Here is a 27,065-nt window from a genome sequence, read left to right as displayed (position 1 = left end):
AGCATTCGACCAATCTCAACACGGAGAAGCGTACTGACAGCGCAGCGTCATACTTCCTGAATGAAAAGTGAACTTTAATATTAGTCAATATGAAGAAGTTAAACTTTAAACATCCATGACTTAAACACTTTACCCAGGATAAAAGCCACATAGCTGCACCTGCCAAGGTGAATACAGCTGGTAAAAGAAAAAGTGTTTGAATGCGTACATTAACAGGTTTATGAAATCACTGCCCCCGTCCAAGACAACGAGTGGATCTGACTTTAATTAGGAGAATTTGACTCGAGTGTTTCGTCAACTTAATGTGTTGCTTAAAAGAATACTTCTGCATACAGTATGCACGGCCAGATACGGCTCAAGAAGCTGACTCAAATAAGGAAATATATGATACATTATGATGTGATATGATATAATGATAATGGGACACCATCTACGTCTGCACTCACAGTGCCGCGGACTGTACTTAATGTTACTCTGATCCGGTTACTTATGTCGTGGCAGATATTTAAGTAAGCTTCTTAACGCTAATGTTATAATAGTCAGATTGCTCTGAAGATGGGAGGGGATATTCTATTAATTTTCACGTTCACACAGTCAGTTGATTTTGGCCGGCAGTCTTTCCTGCAACGGCAGTTTTTCTGTATTTCCTCTATCCTGTAATATGAATTGATAGCTTTAAACTCCGCACACGGAGCTCTGATTGGTCAGCAGGCAGTGCTTTCACTGAGTTGATCTCTTAGCCTGCCACCTAACCTGCTCCGGAGCAGGTTTGCCGCTCAGCATAAGTTACCATGGAAATCTAGCCTGCTAAAAAGAGAACCAGCGTCGTAGGACCGGAAAGCCCGAGATTTCCCTGAATTTAGCCGGCTAAGCGAAAATCCAGCTTCGTAGTACAGGCCTCTGAACAACCACAGAACTTCCTGATACTGGATGTTCAGACAAGATAATGGCAACAAAAACTGCAACAAAACATCTCATATCATTCTTTAATATAGCCACCAAAACCAACCCCTCCTTATCCTCATCATCCACATGACGACTTTTTATAGTTTACGTACATAAAAATACAATTTGTAGAAATTAAACAATATTCAAATATTTCCTTTTTGCTGACAACCAAATAATGGTTTCTTTATTTGCATTTTATCCCAACAGCTTGAAGTGCCCGTGCATAACAAGAAAACAACATTCATAACTTGCTGTCTTGACGAAAGTCGCTTGATTGTCTTAAAAATTGCTTATATAAACATTGTACTATTAATTGTATACAATGCATACCGGTTACTGTTGTTCCTAATCAACATTACCTTCTGGTAATTGCAATCTGTATAAATCGATTTAATTACATTTTTTGTGAGGAGTAACTTTGAAGCAATTAAAACTCGACCAATACATTGGAGTATTTGTACATGCACTTTATGAATGTTATCACAAATCACATAGATATACAGTATACAACATATTAACATGGATGTGCTTTGCAACATGAGTGTTTGGTGCTAATTCTAAAAAAACAACACAATTGTGTTGTTTGAAATAACTGTCAAACTCCATGGTGCAGTTGAAGTCAAATGCTTCACTAATCTAGTGACATAAATTATTATTATTCTCAGGTATTATAAGTGGAAGGAGATAAGATGGTTATCCAGTTTTTGCTTCAGGCAGATAACAGTGAGGCTCCTTGTTCAAGGGAAAACTGGAGACTTCCCTTCTGCAACCTTTTCCTTTTCTTCAGTGTTTGTGAGTTTATAGGGTTTCTTCTTACAACATCTAGGGTTAATAAAGAAAACATTGATTCAGATGCGGTACTGGTTCACAGATACTGAACAGTGCTTTTGAGGCCTGAATGCACTGTGTGTGAATTACCACACACGTTTAATGTAATGTGTTGAGTTTGTGTGACTGGCTTACTTATGACCTACCAGAGGTGCAGTTTAGTTTCTAATTAAAGTGCAGTTAAGTCAAGCACTGTTAAGCAATGACTGACACTACTATGTGACACAAAGTTAAAATATCATAAAAAAAAAACACAATCACTGCCAAGATTTTTGTTTATTTAAAGACTAATTTGCTAAGTCTGAGCAATATAATTATAACTATAATATCTATATCATTTGGAAATACATATATTTGCCTTCTGGTATTGATCTTCTCATCAGACTGTCAGAAAATAAAGAAGCGTATTTCATAAAATGTTTAAGTGATTCTTCATGTTAAGCTGGCTTTGCTATAGTGTGTCGTTTGCCTTCATCTGGTCACACATAATTATGGCTGTGGTGAGTATAATCATTTTTAGTTTCTGTATAAATGTCCCTGGTGGGTTGAAGCCGAGTGCAGGAATAAAGCAGGGACAATTATAATTTTGCTAGAATACAGACCTAGACTATTCTGCCTTTTTTCTTTTTTATAAAAGCAATTGATAACGTGAAAAGATCATTCTTGAAGGCACAAGAAAAGGAAATTACCAAGTGGAAGTTATATGGTGGCAATATGAGGACATATCCTAGCCTGCTTTTTTATAATGTTTGCCATCAAGTTTTAATCCAGCTTAAAGGTGGGGTAGGTAAATTTGAGAAACCGGCTCGAGATACATACACTTTTTGTTATATTCCATGGAATGCTCTTAACATCCCGATAGCAATGAATATCTTAAGTGCTTTGACGGCCCGGCTAAAATAACTGGATGGCCTACCTGCCTGTCAGCCTTCCATCTGTGCACAAACTTATCTCGTGCCCTCATTGGTCATGTGCGCGTTCATGTGTGTTGGAGGAGGGGCTCTATAAGGAAGTAGCAGATTTTCTCTGGTTGTGTATTTTCAAATTCTAGCGATCTCGAGCCGGTTTCTCAAACGTACCTACCCCACCTTTAAGAGCATTCCATGGAATATAACAAAAAGTATTTCTGAAATAAATTACATACCCCACCTTTAATATGTTAATATATAATCCTCTTTATTATGAATCTGATGAATTGTAATTTATTATTATTTGTAGTAAATAAATTATTTGAACTGTTTTTATTATTTATTTATGGAGGCCATATGTTTTTGTTTTCTTATCTATTTAATTGTATTTTCTGTCTTTCATTCACATACAAATATATATTTCAGATTTAAAGCATACAGTTAGCCATGTTTCTTTCTTTTGATTTACTTGTAATGCCTGTAGACAAATGAGTTTTGAGCCAAGAACATATTTGCTTTTAAAAAAAGAAAATTAGAAAACCAAATCCAGTCAATTTTTATGTTAATTGTAATTAAAATACAAATGATTATTTTTAATAAATAATATCACTGGTTTCTGGGAGATTTGGTGACAGGAAGGTGCAGTTTTACCCGGGGAAGTGTTGCATGTGACTGACGGTGTCAGGCAGAGGCATTCCATAGCTCTCGGGCAGCAGGAGGCTCAGCAACCCGGAAGCAACTGTAATGCTTCCCATAAGGATGTAAGGCAGTGAAACGGAATAGCTTCCTGTGGCAGCACATCAAAGAAGGAGACAGTGAAAAACGACCATGGCCACAGCAAATAAAAACAACAAAAAGACAAAAGGTATAGCGACTGTAAGGATTGTATCTGCATCAGTACTTTAAATCAAATCTTTAAATAGAAGCCTCTAAATTTGAAGAGAAAGAGTTAGGTTTTCAGCATAATGGTCTATCCGATGTGGTTGCTAATCAAGCCTGCTTTTAGATTCTTTGTTCTTGTGACTTTTGTTCTGTTTTGTTTCAATGGAGGCACCAGCTTGTTCTAACAAGATGTCAGTTGGGTAAGAAACAGCTTTGTGCATCCAAATAATTATATGCTTAGGAAAATGTAAGAAGTGTAAAATAAGGCAGAGGTGAGAGCCTCCTTACTTAAGTAAATGAAGTATGGGGCAATGATGCTGCCTATTCTGGAGGCCATGGAGCAGGCCCCCAAGGCCGTATTCCTCAACACTGTTGGGTAGAGTTCAGCTGTGTATGCGTACACAATAGCAAATGCTGTCGTCACCGCACACTTCCCCATCATCTCCAGTGTTATGGAGAGATAAACCAGGTCTAGAGAGGGTAAAGCATTCAATCAGAGGTTACATGTAAGTTGAGTTATATAAGATGCAAATTCAATTATCCGCAATTATGTTTGCTTGCAATTGAGAAATCAGACACATTTTGCATCTGAAAATACTATATAATGAGTGATCCTACATAGACAAACAAATAACAAAAGGCACAAAGCTTTATTAATAAAAAATGCTTCCTCTAAGGGTCATACTTGCTGGCATGAGCTGTACGGAGAGTAGAAACAATCCTCCCATGAAGAGGGTTGATGAGAGACTCAGTCGTCTGGACCACCAGCGAAACATTACCCAAGACAAAGTGTAGGCTGGTATCTCAACCAAAGCCGACACGAAACAGTTGAAGTAAGCGTTACCGTGAAGGTTTGCCGTGTTTAGGGAAAGAGCAAAGTAAGCAATGGTCAAGGTGTTCCTGTGGGGATACATTTTAAACATTAATATCAATTTAGAATATGTTTTTAGTTAGTAGCTCTCAGGCATGACACAACAGCGTAGTCAGAAAACAAATTAAACTCATATTATTGGTGTTCCTTTTCTAGAAATTCTCATCTAGTGTTTCACAAATGTACCACAGCAAATTGGGCCCACTAAATATTACCAACCCATTCCCAGCGTTGATTTATTTTTCAAACGTAATTACAATGGCCCTTATAAGCCACTTGAGGTGTGATACAGTCTATGGTGATGACTGATACAAAAACTGAAATGTTAGTTCATGATTCTTATTTGGATTAGAAAGTGTTTCTTTTAGAAAGAATGTCCATGCTGCTTGTAACTTATCAACCTGCTATGATGAAGGATATGGAGGTTACGACTTATTTCCCGTCAGACTAAGTTAAACTGTTTCTAAATCAAACTGCATCGGTTTTCAGTAAGGAAGTGCGCACAGGATTAATACAGGCATACTGTGCAGTTATGAAACCTGATTTTGATCTGAGTTGCAGGCTTCACAGCACCTGACAGGTCATTATTTGTTGTTAGTTCAATGGACTGTCATTGGGCCTGAACAGTGTATGTGCGTTTGGAACAGCGTGTGTTCAGTATATGTCTGTGTGTGTATTTGTGCATGCAGGGTCACTGTACTGAATGTGGGGGTCAGCAGGGACTCACCAGACCAGCCACAGCGTGAGGGAGATCCAGCGGATGTTTGGGGAACGGAGCAGGTCACAGATGTTGAGGGCCTTAATCTCGCATTGAAGTTCTTTCTGTGGGGCAGCAGAGCCCTCAGAATAACAAACACTAATCAAGCAGAGCCATCGCTCTAGAAATAATTTCATTAGAGAGATGCTTGTGCATGAATGGCCACTTGCTGAGTGAACACATGCATGTGCACGTGTTCACACATGTAGTACCCAAACATCTGGATCAGGATTAAAGGCAAAAGTTAAATGTGCAATGAAGACTGGGGGGGGGGGGGATTCTTGTAGTAATTAGGAGTAATAATAATAATAAATTCAATTTATAAAGCACCTTTCATTGCTAGCAGCAATCCCAAGGTGCTAAAGTAGAAGGTAAAGAGTAGAGGTAAAGCAAACAGATTTCTCCAGTTTATGTTTAAATTGTAACCTGTCCTATTTGTTATCTCCCCTTAGTCATAATTCTCTAAAAATACAAATCATATAGTGATTGGCAGTGTGATCATATTTCTTAATGTGAGTGTTGTAGTTTTGACAGTTTTTTCTGAGGTTGTCCAGTTCCTAAATTGTTGATAATTAACAACTCAACACAACATCTTTTGAGTACATTTTTACAAAAGTTTTAAGTATTCAAAAAAAGAAAAAAAAAGTGAAACAATCTTTGGGTTCATACCGGCAAAAAATGTTGCTCCATAATGTTTACCGGAAAACTGTAAATGATTACATCACAGGCAGTGAACCATTAAGGATGCTCTAACACTTTTAAGTAAACTCTGCAAGAGTATAGTAAGAGTAAACACATAATACTGGCTTATCATATTAGGAAAATGCCCTGTGCCCAGTTTTTATGCATTTACATGAACAGTTTTTTTTCAGTGAGATCTCACCTGCAAAGGACTAAAGATGACCGGCGGAGGCTTGATTTTGTTCTTTTTAGCAGCATCTCTCACTATGGCCTCTGCCTCCTCCACTCTGCCCCGAGACAGCAGCCAGCGAGGAGACTCTGGGATGAACCTGCCTCAGTACACAACAGAAAGAGAGACAGATGTTCAATCCCCCAGAAGAGAGAAAATTATTTTACCTTATTCCGAGTCCTTTGACTGCTCAAATGATCCTCCATAAAAGTAAAACATACCTAACAAAGCCTTGATAAAGTTGAAAAAGGCTGATGCTGTTGCAATGCTGTTATTACATTGTGAATATACTGTAGTGACCATATCTATGTATGACACTTTTTATTAAATGTATACCTAATCCGACAATTATGCATGCATTTTAATATGATAGAGTAGATAAAAAAAATACATTAAAAAGTCATTGTCATAATGTCATAGTCACAAGTTTAATGTCACAACACCACAGCCCTATGCAATTTATATTTTACCATCAAAGAAGGACTGTATTTATTATGTTTATCAACTACGTGATTAATAGGCAAATTCTTTCAGCTTTAAAAAAACAATCTGCTTAGCTTTTGACAGGAACTATGTTGATTAATTGATTGACCTTCATGAACGTAATACTTAAAGCAACGCTGTACATTATACATCACTCAACACTGTAGAAAATAAAACACTTGAAATGAAACACAGCCAGAGATAAAATCAACTAGAAAAATAAGAACCCCACACATTCAAGCAAACACACACCTACCTACCACCAGAGAGGCACATAGAGGAAGCCAGGCAGGGTGAGGCCTAGGAGAAGCATCCTCCAGTCTCTCAAAAAGTAGGCTAACAGTGGCAGGAACATGTAGCCTGCAGCAAAGAAAAGACTCACACCTGCGGTGGAATAAATTGTCCGAACTTTTGGGCTCAATATCTCTGTCCCTGAAGCACAGGAGAAAAGGGGGGAGATTCAAAGCACAGGCAATGAATGACACATTATTTTTCATGGACAAGTTAGCAACTAAATACACCTGAAATCATCGAATAGAGGCAAACAAAAGTACCTAGCACAAACGCAGCCACATAATTAGAGATTTGTCCCATCCCGACAATAAAGAACAGGGCGCAGAACACGGGCCAGGATGGAGCGAAGACCATGATGAATGTGAACACTGTCTGGACTGCCATGGTAACAAACAACACTATTTTTCTCCCATACCTAAATATGATACAAAGCACAGGTAAATGACCATGTAAGTAGATGCAAAGGTCAACCAATGGAACCCTCAAATGTACTATATAGTATGATTCACTGAAGTCGACAAAACACTGACAAATCCAGTAAGTACAACACAGTAGTGTAAATTGTTTCCCAGAATTTGCATAGCTGTTGAAGTTAAACATTTAGCCGAGAGTCTGCATTTGTGAGAAGGTCAACACATGACAGTTGGGAAAATGCTTTACTGATGCGGCTTCATTTTTACTGGCACATTCTCTTTTTTTTTTCATTTAGTGAACTGTCAGACTTTGATCAGCACTGACGGCTAAAAAAAAAAGAAATAGGTTCTTGTTGAGTTGTTTGAGTACGAGAAAATCATTGTAACATTAATATCATTAAAACATCTATTCATTGACAGTGGGGCACACTTGTTGCTGTTGGAAATTTGACTTGGCAGATCATTTGTTACAATAAGTGCTTACTTAGTGATTAACGTTTTGAAAAACTAAAGTTAATCTTTCACCACCTGTCAGAGAGCTGCCCCGAAACGAAGGAGCCAGTGAGAACACCACAGAAGAAGATGGAAGAAGTTAGCGGGTTCTTCCACCCGTCGTCACACACCAGGTCCCACTGCAAACACACACACAGGCAGTATTTAAGTCTTCACAAAAAGTAGCAATTTCTTAACGAAAAACTGTCTAAAAAGTACCACAGGAGTGCATTTGTATGTGTATGTATAATCATAACAATTATCATAGTTATATCAAAATAAACTTACTTTGCAGAAATTTGAAATGTTGGCTTTTTTTTTTAACAATTATAACCTAATGGCTTATTTATTTGTTATTACTGGAAATACAATTTTTTTTCTTTATGTCCAAATATGCACCTAACGAGAGTGGAACAAATATTAGACACATCTTTGAAAATGTAATACATTATTGTTTTAGTTTCCCAATGATTGATAACTTGGTGGCTGAACAATTAATGTTATATGTGAGGCAATTTCTTGTGTAGATGTTGAAAATATCTCTGAATCTATTGCAACATCAAGATGAAATGTAGTTTTTGCACTAAATTTAAAAACTCTAAATTACTAAGTAGGCTACTGTACTTGAGTAAAATGTTGAGAATTTGACAATTGTATGCTACGTCGTACTCGTACTTCTACTCCACTACAATTCGACGGTAAATATTGTAGGCTACTTTCACTCGACTACATTTATTTAATACCTTTAGTTACTACGCAGATTTTCATTAATAATGTGACATAATTTATAATTGAGTTACAATTGGAGTAAATACAAAAGCTACCTTGCAGTATACAGAGTAATTACAACTAGCTGTAACTGTACCAGCTTTGATAACACTTTAATGTATCAATAATTATAATCAAAACATATGATACATATTATTCTGGGATGGGCCAATCTGCATTAATGAGTAGGTACCACAAAAGTATATTTTGAAGCTTATTATTTTGTACTTTTACTTCAGTTACATTTCAAATGAAGGAATGTTCTTGTAGTTATCCTACACACTCCGGTTCTTTCACTCAAGTACAAGATCTGAGAACCTTTTCCACCTCTGCTTATACTTCCTGTATGAATATCATATACATTCCTCATGCGTCATCTCAGTGTCAGCTGCATCCCAGAAGCTACGCAGACCTGTGCACAAACCTCAGTTATGATGGTAGAAATGTACACGCTTTGGTCATACTCCCACCCATCCAAGCAGCTCTCAGTCGGCACATTAGACATGTTAACATCGACCCCGGGCAGAAAGCCTCTGTCCGAGAAACTCAGCACATCTCCCAGCCTGTATCTGGAGCACTTGCTGGGCACCAACGCGCCGCTGTTGCTGTCCAGCTCCAGCGGGATGCTGCGGTTCCTCCACGCCGCTGTCAGGTTCACGTTTGCGGGAATGACGCAGCGGTGGGGCGGAGTGTCGGCGACGAAGACGATGAACATGCCGGTGAAACCGTTAGGGATGACGGTGAGACAGAGTAGGAAAAACACCTGCTGCTGGAAATGTCCCCATTCCCCGAGAAAGGCAGTTGCAACCTCATAGTCAGTCATGTTGTTTGTGTTGGCTTTTTGCTCCTTGCACACAAAGTGGAAGGATTTTGAAGTGGGCTTTTCAAAAGCAGTGGTTTTGTTACAGCTTCTAAACCATCCCACCCACCACCTGCTGTATTCAGTGTTGGCTGCGGTTTTCCTAATTAACCGATATTGAGAAGATTAACAGGTGTGATGCCCCTGTGGGATCATCAGTGGAGAGGGTGTGGCTGCACTGATTGCAGTGATTCAGGACACCTGGGTCTGGTGGCCTGGAGCTATTTAAAGCCTCTCTGCTCCTCTCTGGTTGCGGTCGAATAGTCCATTTTAGTGATGTGTCGGTCGCGAACGAGCCGATTCTTTTGAACGGCTCTTTGGTACGAACGAGGGGAACCGAGTCCTACTTGGTGAGAGCCGTTCTTGTTATCGTTCAATCGTTGGTCCGCACTCACTGCCTGCCAAAATCCACTCGCCTTTTAAAAAGCTTGATTTTGTTCCCCAAACGTATTCTGTGAAGACCCGCCCCTACTCTGATTGGTAGGTTTCAGCACGAGGAGTGAGATGGGGTGGGTCTTAACGGAATACGCGAGAGAGAGAAGTCATAACAAGTGGTACAGGACAGTAGAGATGGCAAATCCGGATCATTTTACGGACTCGGGGTCTTCTGAGTCAGTCATTGAAGAGATCCGGATCATACGAGTCATTTGAGTCATATGAGTCAGCATCACCAAGACCGTAGAAATCCTATCGGTGAAACCGAAAAGTTGATGCATTTCACGAGCATATTATTATTCCATATATTTTGAATATATATATATATATATATTTGTATGTATATATATATATATATATATAATATCTGCATGTATATTTTCTATTTCGACATGTATATTTTATATTTTATATTTTATTTTATTTTTATTTCTATTCTTGTATATTTTGTAGTTTTGTTTTATTGTAAAATGCCTTTTATGCTGCTGTAACAACAATTTCCCAATTTGGGATCAATAAAGTACTATCTATCTATCTATCTATCTATCTATTAAACTGACGTTATATTAACCTCCGCTACACAGTGTATTTTGCTTTAATAAAAAATGTTGATCACAAAAAAAAGGGTTATTTTGCGATTTGGCAAATCTGAGTCTGCTGTTGACTCGTGCATGAGGACGAGTCTGCTGGATCTCTGGATCTGCTGCTATATACGGCTCCGAGTCCGCACGAGTCTGCTCTGCTGTGTGTTGCACAGTGAGTCAGGATTTGCGAATCTGAGTCTGCTGTTGACTCGTGCATGACGACGAGTCTGCTGGATCTCTGGATCTGCTGCTATATGGTTACGGCTCCGAGTCCGCACGAGTCTGCTCTGCTGTGTGTTGCACAGTGAGTCAGGATTTGCGAATCTGAGTCTGCTGTTAACTCGTGCATGACGACGAGTCTGCTGGATCTCTGGATCTGCTGCTATATGGTTACGGCTCCGAGTCCGCACGAGTCTGATCCGCTGTGTGTTGCAGGGAGTCAGGATTTGCGAATCTGCAAATCTGCGAATCTGCGAGTCTGCTGTTGACTCGTGCGGGAGCCGGGTGCTGGAGGAGGGGCTATGCTCGTGCACATGACAAGTATGGATCGCTGGATCTGCTATGCTATTACGGTTAGGAGCCGTCGGCTCCTCTGAGTCCCCACGAGTCTGCAGGAAGTTTCACTGATCTGCGTCCCCTCCCCTGAGCCAAACAATAACTTCTGGCAGGCAGCTATCCTGTATACTTGCTAAAGGGTAGGTAGATGGACTGGGGTACGTTGTAATGTGATTTTACATGTTATAAAGAGAGTAGCGAGTGACGCAATTTATAGTTTTAATTTGTACGTCACACCAAGTGTGGGACTCAAGGACTCGGGTTAATGGAGAGGGGAGACTCGTCACGACCAGCTCATTTCTAGGATCCGGGTTAATGATCCGGATGAATCAGGACTCGCCCATCTCTACAGGACAGTAGTGATGGGAATTATGGCTCTTTGAAGGGAGCCGGATCTTATGGCTCCGTTCCTTTCAAAGAGCCGTTCAAAAGAGCCATTTTTTTAAGGTTACTAGGTTTATCTGCAACATAATCACCAGGATAATGATTGACTGTATTGCCAGACCTAATGTCAATAATCGGCATTGTAAACATGACACAAGGTGGCGCCATATCCATGTCATCATGTCAGTGAATGTACTTTGAATTTACCCTCTGTATGTGTTAAGTAAATAAAGTTGCCTTGCCTTGAATGAAATTCATGCAACTCTTAATATTAGATACTGTGTTTTTAAGTGGCGATGGAGATTATTTGTTGACCCTGCTTTAAAGGATATTTTGCCTTTACAAATGGTGCGCTTTATCACTGCCTGGGTTTTGGTTGAAGTGCATCCAAATGCTGCTGCGTTTTCGCGTTTGGCTCATTTTCCATCCGAAAAACACGTCGTCTACCTGTCCTGTACCACTTGTTATGACTTCTATATTCTATTAATTTTCGCGTTCACACAGTCAGTTGATTTTTGCCGGCCGTCTTTCCTGCAACGGCAGTTTTTCTGTATTTCCTCTATCCTGTAATATGAATTGATCGCTTTAAACTCCGCACACGGAGCTCTGATTGATCAGCAGGCGGTGCTTTCACTGAGTTGATCTCTTAGCCTGCCACCTAACCTGCTCCGGAGCAGGTTTGCCGCTCAGCATAAGTTACCATGGAAATCTAGCCTGCTAAAAAGAGAACCAGCGTCATAGGACCGGAAAGCCCGAGATTTCCCTGAAGTTAGCCGGCTAAGCGAAAATCCAGCTTCGTAGTACAGGCCTCTGGTTTTGTTGAGTATGTTATGAGTTTTCTTAGTTGTTTCACTTTGTGCACTTCAACACTCTCACACATACATGTCCATACAATCCTCACCCTGCATTTACACGACTGATACCACTGATATTCACACCTCATGCCTTATGTTAGTTTTGCACTTGATTCATTTGGTTAATTTGAACTACTTGTTTAAATAAACATATTTTTCTACCCGTGAACATGTTGTGTCTCCTCTTTGTTGTGGCCTTTTGAGCCAGGTCGCAACAAATGGGGGCTCGTCCTACGGGTTATTGGTTTAAAAGAGCCTCTCTGCTCCTCCCTGTAGGCACCGGGGGCCAATACTACGAAGCCGGATTTTCGCTTAGCCGGCTAACTTCAGGGAAAACTCGGGCTTTCCGGTCCTACGACGCTGGTTCTCTTTTTAGCGGGCTAGATCTCCATGGTAACTTATGCTGAGTGGCTAACCTCCTCGGGAGGAGGTTAGGTTGCAGGCTAAGAAATCAACTCAGTGAAAGCACCGCCTGCTGACCAATCAGAGCTCCGTGTGCGGAGTTTAAAGCTATCAAGTCATATTACAGGATAGAGGAAATACAGAAAAACTGCCGTTGCAGGAAAGACGGCCGGCAAAAATCAACTGACTGTGTGAACGTGAAAATTAATAGAATGTCCCCTCCCATCTTCAGAGCAATCTGACTATTATAACATTAGCGTTAAGAAAGATTACTTAAATATCTGCCACAACATAAGTAACCGGATCAGAGTAACATTAAGTACAGTCCGCGGCACTGTGAGTGCAGACGTCGATGTGTCCCATTATCATTCATATCATATCACATCATAATGTATCATATATTTCCTTATTTGAGTCAGCTTCTTGAGCCGTATCTGGCCGTGCAACACTCAGTGTCACATACTGTATGCAGAAGTATTATTTTAAGCAACACATTAAGTTGACGAAACACTCGAGTCAAATGTAATTAAAGTCAGATCCACTCGTGTCTTGGACGGGGCAGTGATATCATAAACCTGTTAATGTACGCATTCAAACGCTTTTTCTTTTACCAGCTGTATTCACCTTGCAGGTGCAGCTATGTGACTTTTATCCTGGATAAAGTGTTTAAGTCATGGATGTTTAAAGTTTAACTTCTTCATATTTGACTAATATTGAAGTTCACTTCTCATTCAGGAAGTATGACGCTTCGCTGTCAGTACGCTTGTCCATGTTTGAGATTGGTCGAATGCTCCAAATACCAAATACCACCCCCTACCACCTAACTAGATAGGACACGGCTGGCTTGAGCGATCCACTTGATAACCAGCGTCGTAGTACAGCTTAGCGAGAGCGCGTATGTTTTGGATTGGGCCAACCGGCTAACTCAAACATATCCAGGTTAGGTTGAACCAGCTTCGTAGTACACGCCTCCGGTTTTGTTGAGTATGTTATGAGTTTTCTTAGTTGTTTCACTTCGTGCAATTCAACACTCTCACACATACATGTCCATACAGTCCTCACTCTGCATTTACACGACTGATACCACTGATATTCACACCTCATGCCTTATGTTAGTTTTGCACTTGATTCATTTGGTTAATTTGAACTACTTGTTTAAATAAACATCTTTTTCTACCCGTGAACATGTTGTGTCTCCTCTTTGTTGTGGCCTTTTGAGCCAGTTCGCAACAACAGGCCACATACAGTTCCTGGATAAAAAAAAAGAGTTACACAATGAAACAGGCCTACTGTATAGCCTACTGTCCACTTTGCGCCAAATAAACATAAAGTACGATCTACATCTACAGTATGTCAACATGTTAGCTTAGATTACGTTTGACAAAATATAGCTTTTTTCAGTTTCAACATAATAACGTTTAGCTCTGTCTCAGAATTTATAACGATGACCTATTGACCTGAGTGTGTGTCTGCACCTACTCCATAAAATATTAGGGTGAGCGGTCATCTTATATTTTTCCTGAGGGGTATTTTTATTGCTTATATCAAATCCGCTAAATGTGTCCCTGGAATTATAAATAATAAGATCGTATGTTGCATTGGTCTAATTAGAATTTGTATGAGATCATTTGGTCAATCACACAAAATCAGAAGCTCCAGTTGATCCATACAGGTGTATCAAAGAGCAAATATCAAATCGGATATTTGTGCTATGAGTAATTAATGATGATTTCCACTTTGTACTTGCCGCACAAGACTCTGCAGGAACCAGACAAAAGATCTGCACATATTTAATCTCCCAGCAACTGTAACTGTTCACATTTGATCTATCAGATACCTTTGTCTGGCATTTAAATCTCTGTTAGATTGAAATGTTGCACAGTAAAAATAGCTGGAAGCTTTTAATGAAGTGTGCTGATCTTTAGTTTGATTCCTGATCTTTTAATTCTTTCCTGAAAAGTTTTAAAGATGTCAAGACAACTCTTTACTCTTTTGACTCTATAATGGCATATCTATTTGGTTTAAAGTCCAAATATAAAGCACGCAGTGGCGACTGGTCATTAGGGGCAGAGCCCCACCTAGTGTCAGCAGAAAGTATTACACATAATGATTACAAAAAAAAGAAATAAAAAAATATATAAAATATATTTTAAGGTCATGTTTAATCATCTGATTCGTATGTACATTGCTGTTTTAGTCTGTGTTCTTCTAATTAGTGTCTACAGTGCCGTTTTGAGCCATGTGGGACAAAACCTGATCGTGCCCCTCCCTCTCACTGTTTAAGTGAACGGTGACTGTAAAAACTACACTGCGCATGCTCAGAGTATTTTTCAATGTAATGTGTGTGGCAAAAAAAAAAATATGTGCCATCCCCACCATACGTCATCTCACATAATTCAGAACTGATTGGCTGTAAATATGTCACGTGTGCAGTGCTGCGAAACGTCACGTGTAGTGTGAAGAGAAGACGAGAGAGCAGCATATAGCTAACATCACCAGCGATTAAAAAGAAGTAAAAAACGGAAAGAAAATGAATGAAGTTGACCATTTACTGGAGCACACATTTGAGACACTTAGTCTCGGAGAGAAACTGGAGGTAAAGCGCCTCGGTGCCCACCATCCACCGGATTTCCAAATGGTCCAGACTGCGGGCAAAGTGAACCGCGGGTTTAATGCTGAGTGGTTTGCTAAAAAGAAATGGCTAACGGCGAGCATCCAGAAGAATTCCCTCTTTTGCTTTCCTTGCCTGCTTTTTGGTGAAGATCAAGGTACTTGGTCGAGGACAGGTTACAAGGACTTAAAGCATCTTTCGGAGAGGACAATGAAGCATGAGAGCAGCAACAGTCACTTGGAAAATGCCGTAAAATTGGGATTACTGGGAAGGGTGAATGTTGCAGCTCAGATTGACAGCGCCTACAGACGCGGCATTGATGATCATAATAGGAAGGTGGAAGAAAACAGGTACGTGTTGGGTCGGACCATCACCTGTATTAAACTGTGTGGGAAATGTGAGATAGCACTGCGGGGCCACGACGAGTCGGCGGACTCGTCGCTGCTCCTCGCCGCTTTTCTTTTCAAGTGAGCCTTCAGCTTTGGTAAGTTCATTTATGTCATATATTTTGTTGATCTTCTGTGTTTTGCCTCTGCTGGATCGATTGATATTGTGACCTCGGTGATGAGTGTCTGTGTTTTCCTTATATTTACAGTCTATGGTGTTTTAATGCTAAAGCATTATGGTTGTTGTTGTTAAGAATTGCTTTGTGATGGTGCCCTTTACTTATGTATTAAGGTGCATTACAATATGACATCCCCACGCTGTGTACCGTACATTACGTACAAGTGTACGTAAATGTTGCGCTGACAGGGTTGCTCCGTGTGGTCTTCAGTATGTAATTTGACACCCCCCTCTCCCCCCCTCCCTCCCCCCCCTCCCTACTCAAACCCTCTCCCCCCCCCTCTCCCTCCCCTCTCCCCAAAACGAAAAAAAAAAATCAAAACTACCAGAAAACGAAGGATCCCCCCCCCTCCCTCAGAACCTTCCCCCCCTCCCTCAAGAAAAAAAAGCAAAGAGAGAAAAAAATACAGCAAAGCTACACCTATCAAAAAAAAGAGCATCCTAATCCCAACCATAAAATATCACGAAATAAAAAAAAAAATATAAAACAAAATAAATAATATCTAAAACCTACAACCCATAGCGCAAAGAAAGAGCTCAAAAGGAGAGAGAAGAGGGAGAGGAAACAATAAAGCCCCAGCACAGTCTAATTAACAACAAGGACGCGGGAACAAAAAAGAGAGAAGATGAAAATAGAGCGAGAGAGAGAAGAAATAAGCACCCCCCATCTCTCTGTCCCACCCTCTCTCTCATCCCCCCTCTCTAAAATTCTCCCCCCCCTCTCTCTATCCACCCCCCCACCTCTCTCTGGCCCCCCAGTTTTGTTACACATAAAAACGCCACTGAAAGCACGGTCCATCCTTTGTTACAACTACTTTAAGGTCTACCCTCTGCTTTCCAAGAATAGCAGACCCGTTTGCAAGGGTGTGCCTGACAATAACCAGAAACAATCTTGATCAGGGTTAAACATTATCTCAAAAGCTTGATTATATGTTACAATAAAATTCTGAGGAAAATTGTTTTGCCAAACAGTAACACAATCCACCCACAATTAATTTGACTCCACTGACGCTTTTACATTTGTATATCTTTCTCTCTCTGTGTAAGACTGTTACAACCTTATGTTGAGAGCAAGCTGTGAAAACCCCAGGTTAACGATTACACACGTTTGTTTCCCAACTTTGTTACATAATGGATGTTCTGTCATTGATTGCTTTACTCCTACCATGACAACAATTGTTAAGGTTAGATAACAACAGAGAAACTTATCTGTGTTTTAACTATAAAATAGATATATGATTTACAGGTAGAGTGGTTTCATAGTGTTACAGGTTCGTGCACAGATATTGATCGCGGACACTTTGGACTGACAGTGCTATAGCGCCTGCCAGACAGAAGAATTTGAACAGGTTGTGTTCAGGGTGGGATTGACGTGCGTGTTTCCTGCTTGTTTCCTGACTCAGGAGGAAGCCCTGAATGGAGGGCAGGTTGGCGCCATTTCTTTCTGCAGTCCTCACTGTAAATTATAGTCTGTTCCCTATGCTGTTAAATGGCTGAACCAAACCAAACACTGATGCACAAGCATGGGAACAGACCGCATGGTTTTAGATTGAATTTGCATCAGTATAAAAAAAGTATAATGCTGATGGCCGGGCACTGAATTAAATATTTTCCATCTCCTGAATAATTGACATAAGCACAACCAATTTCCCTCGTTTCAATTATACAGTGTCGTGGTCAGTTCGGAGGTCAGTCCCCTGTATTGGTAAGCTTTTTATCCAAACTGTTGTTGGGTTGTCACATGACTATCATAACTTAATTCATTTAATCTTATCCACTTTAAAAACATGGTTTGGATGCAGTGACTAAAATTAGTAGCATGTGAGCTATTCACTTTTGGTTTACCTTTGGCAACCAATTATTTTCTTGCTTTTTGCGAGTAGATTATGTCTTCTGTTGACTTTTGAAGAGTCGTTAGTGAAAGCCATTAGGTGTCTTCACTGATTAAGGATGATTACCTAATGTTGTCATGTATAAGTGTCCTGGCCTTGCAAATGGGGAGTAAAAATTTGCGTCCTTTAGCTCAGTTAAAACATTTCTGATTAGCTTCCTGAAAGCTAATGCGCTCATTAAATACAGGTAAACAGGGTAAAATGTCACTAATATTTCCTTTAAGCTACCTCAGTTATTTGATAATTTAATAATCTAATGAACCAATATCTTATCAAATATGTGTTAATGTGTGTACATTTCCTAAACAAATATTTGTACAATGGATAAAGCTAGGTTTAAAATGATTGTATTTTTAGGATGTTGGCCTAAATCAGCTAGAGATCAATCCTGAAAAACACTGTTCAAACTTTGGGATAATAGAAAGGAATAAAAACTGGAAAGTGTAGTGTATATAAGTGTTACTGATGAATATTAGAAAAAGAAAAAAAATAGAAATACAAAATGGTCCTTTAACAATATACAATATGAAATTTGCAAGACACAATAGTGGACACTGTAAAAAAAACTCATATCACGATGAAAATTCCCAGGTTTTATTTGGTTAGATATAATATTAAAGTCCTTTTTTTTTGTATAACAAGTTTTCTAAAATGTTTTTTTTTGTTTAAATGTGCTCATTAGCCACACCCTAATGCTTACATGTATTGAATTTATAACAAAGTTAATTATAATAAAACCTCAATTTCTACATTTTTTAAAAGTTTCTTTTTGCCGGTATTGTCACGCCTTAATAGTGTTACTCTGTGGCCTGAGGAGGAACAACTAAAGTTATGTACAGTACACCAAAATACTAAATTAAGGAAATACACATGCCAATATCAGTGTTCACAATAGGATTGCAATGTGATCATATTTATGTAACAGACTTATGTGTACTATAAAACTTTGGAACTATGGATATATTTTTTGTAAATAATTGTTTCCTTGTCTACTAAGAATTGTTAAATGTATATATGTATTGTACAATTCAAAGACTACATACAGGATTGCTATAATTCTACTGAACTTTTACACAAAGGCATGTTTATGTCATGTCTGCTTCGTGGCTTGAAAATAGTCCCAACTGGACTCCTAATGCTACTTAGCAACATTTATTTATTTAAAAGTGTGGAATGCTATTTAGAGAAAATACCACTTTCACCAGAGTGGTGCGAGGGCGAGGGTGGTCAGATTGGCCACTTTGAAGCTTTTGATCATTTTACTTTCAGTTAATCAAATCAAATCAATGAGAGGGGATTCTCATTCAGTATTTTCACGTAAATAGTGTCCCAATAAAGTCCCATTCCCACAAACTGAGAGACAGTGGATGCAGCAGTAAGGAAAGGGGTGAAAAAGTTATCCCCTTGAAAGAAGTTTTAAAACTCTCTTGGGACTAGAAGGTATTTCCATTGTGACTTGGTCCCACTGGGGGACCAGCTCACTCGACTGAGAGCTCAAACACTCTGGTACTTAGCTCAAGACTTTAAGAGGGATACCACAGCTCATACACTGAAGAATTTCCCGGATTGCTTCCTCTCTCACGAGAAGGGAAGTATTTTTATATTTTGTATATAGAAAATGGGTGACTATGATGAAGACACTGCATTCCTGGGACAATTATTTTCTTGCTTTTTGCGAGTAGATTATGTCTTCTGTTGACTTTTGAAGAGTCGTTAGTGAAAGCCATTAGGTGTCTTCACTGATTAAGGATGATTACCTAATGTTGTCATGTATAAGTGTCCTGGCCTTGCAAATGGGGAGTAAACATTACATAATGAAAGAACCATGTAACTTGCTTAACTGCAAGTGTTTTACAAAACATTTAATAATCCAAATAACACAATTGTATTCTTGGACTGAAGTCACAGTTTTTGTTGTTGTATTGAACTAAGTCACAGTTGTACCTGATCAGAAGTAACAAGGTCTGATATCAGCATCTTGTTTGGATTTTTGCATGAACTTAGTTGCAAAAAATGACATTTTAATGCAGCTCAGATGCATTAAAATGAATCTTGGATATATACAGTAAAAGTTGCACAGGAAAAGTTATTGCTTTTGTCCCGTACTCCAACACAGTGGTTTTCAAATGAAACATTAACAAGGGTTAAGTGCAGATTTGTAATTGATATATTTAAATTCACATTGCATTTTTCAACTGTGCAGGACATAGAACAGTGTTGCATGTGTCCACCAGGTTTAAGAGAAGGAAAGAAAATAACCAAGATAATGTGAACTTGAATAATGAATCATACCTGCACCACGTCTTTTTGTCCAGTCTGGTCTTGGAAGACCGGAAGCTGTGTGGTTCATAAAAACATGTCAAGCATGTGTATTCAGCAGTATTCACTCTCTCCACTAAACGACTCTTTGGGTCCTTCCCCCCTCCCTGTGAGCCTAGTGTGCTCCGATTGGCCAGCTCGGCCACTCTGTTCTGATTAGTCAACCACCAGAGAGGCTCCGCCCGCTTTTTTCAGGGAACATCAGTGTTATAATGGCGTCGGTACAGCCGTATATTTTATGCGCTAACTAACCGAACTGTACCTACAACTGTTGTTATAGAAGAGTGTGACGGCCCCAGGGCCTTTGTGCAGGTGTGTTGCAGGTCTTACGGTGGGGTGGAGCTGAAGAGGCTAATCAGCGCGATCACGGACACCTCCGTAGCCGAGGTGCTATTAATCCCAGCGGCTCGGCGATTCTCTCCCCTCGACCACCTATCTCTGCATTTACCACAATAAATGTGCCGTGGTTTTGTAAACTCGTGTATGTCTCCTTGTCTTTCCGTTGTGGCCTACGAGCCGGTCATAACAAAGAGTAAGTTATTTTTACCTGTAATAAACTACTACTGTTTGATGAGAAATCAAATCATGGTTTGCTATATATGAATGATATGTTATAGGAGCAAATAATTCAGGGAAGAAAGGATAGGCCTACTAAGTATTTCCATTCAACTTTATTTTTAGAAATGTACAAAATGAACATAAATATACATATATACACACGGTATATCATCCATTCCTCCCCGCATCTTGCCTGGGCGCAGCCGGTGCCTTTTAGCACGAGGCCTCAGTAGTAGTAGTCCCGTCCCCGTCATGTATTGTCCGCCAGGATCTGGCTGGACGAAATCAAATGCAAATCACAAAATATTAGAGAAACTTAGTTGTTTTAGATTCGTTAGTAGTAGTTGTGGTAGGAGTGTGGATCTATCTAATGAACAGCTTGCCAGCTAATATGCTAACCTAGCTTTATTGTTTACTTTGGTAGCTAACACGATATGAACGCTAGCTCGGAGGAACGGCAACTATAATGTAGTGTACTATAAAACTACTATGAACAAAAGCTAGTGGTTCATATTAGGCTAGCAATAACGTGTTTATAATTGCAATCTTATACGGGTATTCTGCTACGTTCGGTCATACATTGTAACTTGCATGAATACATTGATTTGCGCTAGCATACAGCTAGCCTCGTTAGCTATACATGCAGTATGTACATGTACTGTCACAATATACGGTAAATCACCCGGAGTATACTGTATGAGTATTCCGTGTGTGTGACTGCAGACATTCTCCTGCCATGACAAACATGTAAGGCCATCTGCTGACATTGTAGTTGATATATTTAAACGCTAGCAACGTAGCATAACAAAAATGTTTTTCTGACCAAACTAAGGTCTAGCTCCGTCGGTTAGATCGGTAGCATACACGCTACGCCAGTGTTAGAAATTAAAATCAATGTTTTATGGCATAATTTAGTCTAAAACATACAGTCAGTTTAAAAGCAGTCTTATGAAGAACTCATTGATTCCAGTATTGTGTTCACACCTTAAAAGGTGTGAAAGGAGGGATTGTTAGAAATTAAAATCAATGTTGATGTGGCGTAATTTGAATGAAATACACTATTTCATTTAAATCTGTTTTATTCTGAAAACCGAAGATTCACATGTGACTTCCGGTTTTTCCGCTGGTGAATTTCGTCATTTCCGGTTAGCATTAGCTTGTGGCGAAATGCTACGTTTTCAAACCATGAATTGAAGGTGAAATAACGTGATGTTGTACACTAAAATACCCTGAGTTTAACACTCATTTATTGACGCTGGAATGAGGTTTATTAGGGAATGTTTAGATGACCACAGACATCAGAGTGATGTAATTTAGTAGCAGAAGCCGACAGGATTTGCATTGGACACGCCCCCATCGACGCCGGCCAATAGGAGAAGACTACAGGTCTTACCCGGGAGACCCAAAAAGGATCCCCCTCTCTCCTTGCCCGCAGCTGACCCGGACGGACGGGACCAAAACAGCTGGGAGGAGCAAACCACCAACGAGCACATAACTTTTGTAAACCACCGCATCTTTTGTGTAATTAAATGCTGTTAACTTGTATAAGCTTGCCTTGGGGTTCAAGAATAACTAACACCAGCTATAATGTAATTACGTTTCGCGACTGACCGCACGGCAAATCACCCGGAGTATACTGTCAATAGGTATTTTGTGTGTGAATGCAGACATTCTCCTGCTATTCGATACATGTATGCAAGGCCATCTGCTGATATTACAGTTGATATATGGAAACGCTAGCAACTTAGTTAGCACAGTTAGCACTGTGTCAATGGCTTATGTTAAGCATATTTGTATAAGAACAAAGTCATGTTTAACAGTTCATGTGTATGACATCATCAGAATGTGCCTGAGTGAAATAAACGTGGTCATGCTAATGAGCATGCGCAGATTCAATAAACGGCCCGTACTCCAGGCCAAACTCTGAGCGATGTGGTCGTGTGTGTTTTTCTGTCCGTAGCATACTTACAAACTACTTTGGTTGACTGCAAACGTGGAGACTTCTGCTGAATATAATGTCTCACGCAACAGGTTATGGGCCCAGTCAAGGAGGCTAAAGGTGGTTTAAGTTGTTATTCGACGGTGACGAGAAAAACTTTGAGTTATGGGAGACGAGGTTTTTGGCGCACATGGAACTGCGGGGCCTCAGTGAAGTTATCCTGGAAGAGCCAGCGATAGACTACAACAACGAACAAGCACTTGAAGAAGACGCAACAAAGAATGCAGAAGCATATGCTGAATTAGTGCAGTGTCTAGATAATAAGAGTTTATCACTCATAATGAGGGACGCAAAACGAGATGGAAGAAAAGCGTTGGCAATACTCCGAGAGCACTACGCAGGAAAGGACAAACCACGAGTCGTGAGCCTGTACTGTGAACTCTCTTCTCTCCACAAAGCAAGCAACGAGACTGTTACTGATTATATTATTCGAGCGGAGACTATATTCACGTCTTTGAGAAGGGCCGAAGAAAATATCAGTGACGGGTTGCAGATTGCCATGGTAGTGAAGGGGTTACCGGACTCATTCAACCCGTTTGTCGTGCACGTCACTCAAACCAACGACCGTCTAACGTTCGGTGACTTCAAAGCTAAACTGCGGAGCTATGAGAGCACTGACAAATATAGGACGAGTGACATGAATGCGGATGAGGACGGCGTTATGAGGACTAGCGGGGCAAGGACACGAGGACGTGGAAGAGGGAAGAAGATGGACTTGGCCGACACTGAATGCTACACATGCGGAAAGATGGGGCATATAGCTAGGACATGCCCTAACGAGATCCAAGCGAGGCGAGAGGAGCGACGGTGGGACACGCCACACCGAGGAAGAGGCCGAGGCAGAGGGCTGGGCCGTGATCAGGTGAAGAAGGCAGACGGAGACACGGAGGATGATACCGGTGCATCATTCTTTTTCAAAATAAGTGACTGTCAAAATCAAGTAGGAAATAAGAGAGGTCTTATGGTCGACTGTGGTGCCACGACGCACATGATTAATGACCCGGCAAAGTTTAAGACAATCGATAAGAGCTTTAGACCCGAGGACCATGTGATAGAGCTGGCAGATGGAACGAAAACGACCGGGATGGCGAAGATGAGGGGAGAAGCCGAAGTTGTTCTGCTCGACAGCGAGGGACGGCAAGTGAAAACGAGGCTCAAACGAGCGCTTTACATCCCATCTTTTCCACAGGACATTTTCTCCGTGAAAGCAGCGACAGCCAGTGGAGCTGAGGTCCGCTTCAAGGACGGTGATGATTGGCTGATTCATCAAAATGGTACCAAGTTTAAAATGGATGTGTATGGTAGGCTATATTACCTTAGGAGGATGAAAATACTGATGATGTTTGTAATGGTTGTCATGACATCCAGACATGGCATAGAATACTTGGTCATTGTAATTTTGAGGATGTGTCTAAACTAGAGAAAGTGGTTAAAGGTATGTCGATCAAAGGGAAACATGACATGTCTAACCATAACTGTGAAATATGTACACAGGGAAAATTTACTCAAAGCAGAAACAGGCAGGCAGATGTAAAAGCTAAGACAGTACTGGAGCTAGTACATACAGACCTATGCGGTCCAATAGAACCAGCAGATAAAGACGGGTACAGATATGCAATAGCATTTACTGATGATTATAGTGGGATGATTTTTCCCTACTTTATCAAAGCAAAGAGTGATACAGCAAAAGCTACTGAGAAATTCATAGCGGATACTGCTCCATATGGATACATTAAGTGCATAAGATCTGACAACGGTACTGAATTCACCGGGCATGAGTTTCAAACTTTACTTAGGACGAAAGGGATAAGGCACGAGACAAGTGCACCATACTCACCTCACCAGAACGGTACTGCTGAGAGAGGTTGGAGGACCTTATTTGAGATGTCACGATGCATGCTATTAGAGAGTAACCTCCCAAAGCAGTTATGGACATATGCTGTACAAACAGCAGCACAGATACGTAACAGGTGTTACTGTAAGCGTCTAGAGCAGACACCATACCGTGTTTTTACTGGCAAAACACCCAACTTGTCCAACATGAAAATATTTGGCTCTGAATGCTACGGGTATAAGCAGGATAAGAAGAAGCTAGATTCTAGATGTGCAAAGGGTATTTTTGTAGGATACGACAAATATAGCCCAGCATTCCAAGTATTTTATCCTGAGACAGGGAAAGTCCTGAAACATAGGCTGGTAAAATGTATCACAAAGAGTAGCGCAGATAGTCAGACTCAGAAAAATCGTAATATGGATGATGACACTTATGGAGAAATTATTCCCACAACACCAGCAGGGACAAAAATGGTCAACCAGAATCAGAGAGAGCCTAATGTGGGTGTACAGTCCGATAGTGAGGAGAATATTGAGGCTAGTCAGATCCAGACAGATAGTACTCAAAGAGAACAGGGAGAGAGTGCACGACGCTATCCCACTAGACAAAGAAACGCTCCAGAATATTTATTGGAGTATCAGTGTAAGGCTGATTGTAATGATGAAGGTGAAAATGTAGATTATTTCTACAGAGTTGCTTGTGACGTACCCAAAACATACATGCAGGCTGTAGGCTCTAAGAAATCAAAAATGTGGGCTGATGCAATGAAAGAGGAGATTAACTCTTTAGCAGAGAATGAGACCTTCAGTCTGACCACACTGCCAAAAGGCAAGCAAGCAGTGGGAGGTCGTTGGGTATATGCAGTAAAGGAAAGCCCAGATGGATCTGAGATTTTTAAAGCCAGATATGTAGCTAAAGGCTATAGTCAAGTAGAGGGAATTGATTACAAGGAAACTTTTTCACCGACAGCAAATATGACTTCTGTACGTACATTGATGCAGGTGGCTATACAGGATGATCTTATCCTACACCAAATGGATGTGAAGACAGCTTATCTCCATGCACCAATAGACTGCGAGTTATATATGGAACAGCCCAAAGGTTTTGAGGCAAAATCTAAAACAGGGGAACACTTAGTGTGCAAACTCAACAAGTCATTGTATGGTTTAAAGCAATCCGGGCGGAACTGGAACAAGTTACTGCATGATCATCTTACAGAAAATGGGTTTGTGCAAAATGATGCTGATCATTGTGTCTACAGAAAAGAGTCTGAGAACGAAAGAGTTATTCTGTTGATATGGGTAGATGACCTACTCATAGCAGCCAATAACAACGGCTCACTCAGTGATGTCAAAGAGATGTTGAAGAGGAAGTTTAAAATGAAAGATTTGGGTGAACTTAAACACTTCCTAGGTATCGACTTTACACAGAGTGAGGGGGAGATCAAAATGAGCCAAAAGAGACACATAGCAAAGATGCTAGAGAGGTTTGGCATGTCAGAGTGCAAACCAAGGTCAACTCCATGCGAGCAAAAGTTACATTTTGACAAAGGCAAAATTTGACAAGTTCAAAGGGTATTTGTTTGGAGAGTAATGTGAATTGCAGGTGTAAAAATTGAACACTGCTAGAGAAGTTTTTTTTGTTTATTTAGATTCTGTGTACCACTGTAGAGAGTTATTAACATGTCTTTGAGTGGGAGTGTTAAGCATATTTGTATAAGAACAAAGTCATGTTTAACAGTTCATGTGTATGACATCATCAGAATGTGCCTGAGTGAAATAAACGTGGTCATGCTAATGAGCATGCGCAGATTCAATAAACGGCCCGTACTCCAGGCCAAACTCTGAGCGATGTGGTCGTGTGTGTTTTTCTGTCCGTAGCATACTTACAAACTACTTTGGTTGACTGCAAACGTGGAGACTTCTGCTGAATATAATGTCTCACGCAACAGCTTAGCAGTCCAACACAGTTTACACATTTAAACAGTCTTGTTTGATAAATACACAAATAACAATGCAAACTTACAGGTTGTGTACTTGAATCTTCCCCTGCTCCAAACGGTCCAAACAAACTAGGAATAGCATCGTTCTTCAGTTTCAAATGCTGTGCATATCCGGCTTCAAACTGGGCAATGTTTTGGAAGCTTTCGTCTGTGAAATGCCGGTTCTTCGAACCTCTGAAGGAACAGTGTTAAAAAGACATTTCAACCACTGACTTCGTCGTGGTTCTTCCGTCGGCAGGACAAACAGCTCAGATTTCTCCTCACATTTCAGGAAACAGGTCCTTGGCAGTGGCATGACTGGATCGATTGTGAACTGAACCAGAGCTTCCAACAGTAAATGTTAGGCTGGCAGAGGGTGCGGCCAGCGCCGCTGGGTGTGGCCATAGCTCTTCGGGATTGGTCCATTTCGTTCCGGGTACCGCATGACATCATGGCGTACCCGGAACTAAATGGAAGACTCAAATGGGCAGTGACGTATCTCCAACGAGGCGTTTTGGGGAGGTATTTTTCTGTGTTAGAGTTTTACTCGCTACAGGGTGTACTTTGAGGGTTTTGACTCTGCACACCGTTTACATGCATAAAAACCTTCATAACACACAAGGGGACGGGTAATAACCGGAAAAGCATGACATGGGAGCTTTAAATCGTATAATGTCGGA

The 27,065-nt window shown here is 40.4% G+C and overlaps 1 protein-coding gene across 4 annotated transcripts; it reads right to left on the bottom strand.

The window, feature by feature from the left end:
* Positions 1–1,606: 1,606 nt before the first annotated feature.
* On the bottom strand, positions 1,607–9,602 carry LOC117490375 (solute carrier family 22 member 5-like). Of its 4 annotated transcripts, XM_034140092.1 has the most exons (10): positions 8,979–9,602; positions 7,823–7,926; positions 7,142–7,296; positions 6,848–7,019; positions 6,078–6,204; positions 5,165–5,259; positions 4,252–4,466; positions 3,855–4,037; positions 3,336–3,471; positions 1,607–1,770 (listed from the first exon to the last, which is right to left on the bottom strand). In XM_034140092.1, exons 1-10 carry the CDS (start codon positions 9,375–9,377, stop codon positions 1,686–1,688), a joined length of 1,671 nt encoding a protein of 556 aa, XP_033995983.1. In that variant the 5' UTR covers positions 9,378–9,602; the 3' UTR covers positions 1,607–1,685. The 4 variants fall into 4 exon arrangements, with proteins under 4 accessions (XP_033995983.1, XP_033995984.1, XP_033995985.1 ...); XM_034140093.1 differs by lacking the exon at positions 3,336–3,471; XM_034140094.1 differs by lacking the exon at positions 7,142–7,296 and having other exon boundaries at positions 6,840–7,019.
* Between the last annotated feature and the right edge of the window lie 17,463 nt (positions 9,603–27,065).

Source organism: Trematomus bernacchii, unplaced genomic scaffold (assembly GCF_902827165.1).
Source record: "Trematomus bernacchii unplaced genomic scaffold, fTreBer1.1, whole genome shotgun sequence".
NCBI classification, from domain to species: Eukaryota; Metazoa; Chordata; class Actinopteri; order Perciformes; family Nototheniidae; genus Trematomus; species Trematomus bernacchii.
Note: the sequence above shows the minus strand (reverse complement) of the source record. Positions and strands in the feature narration are given on the sequence as shown.

Excerpts from the sequence above, each read along its gene's own strand:
- LOC117490375 (XM_034140092.1), bottom strand. The coding sequence starts at position 9,377 with ATGACTGACTATGAGGTTGCAACTGCCTTTCTCGGGGAATGGGGACAT. Across the intron at positions 6,205-6,847 it reads CTCTATGTGCCTCTCTGGTG|GTTCATCCCAGAGTCTCCTC; the intron begins GTAGGTAGGTGT and ends GTACTGAGGCAG. Across the intron at positions 5,260-6,077 it reads TCATCTTTAGTCCTTTGCAG|AAAGAACTTCAATGCGAGAT; the intron begins GTGAGATCTCAC and ends GCTGCCCCACAG.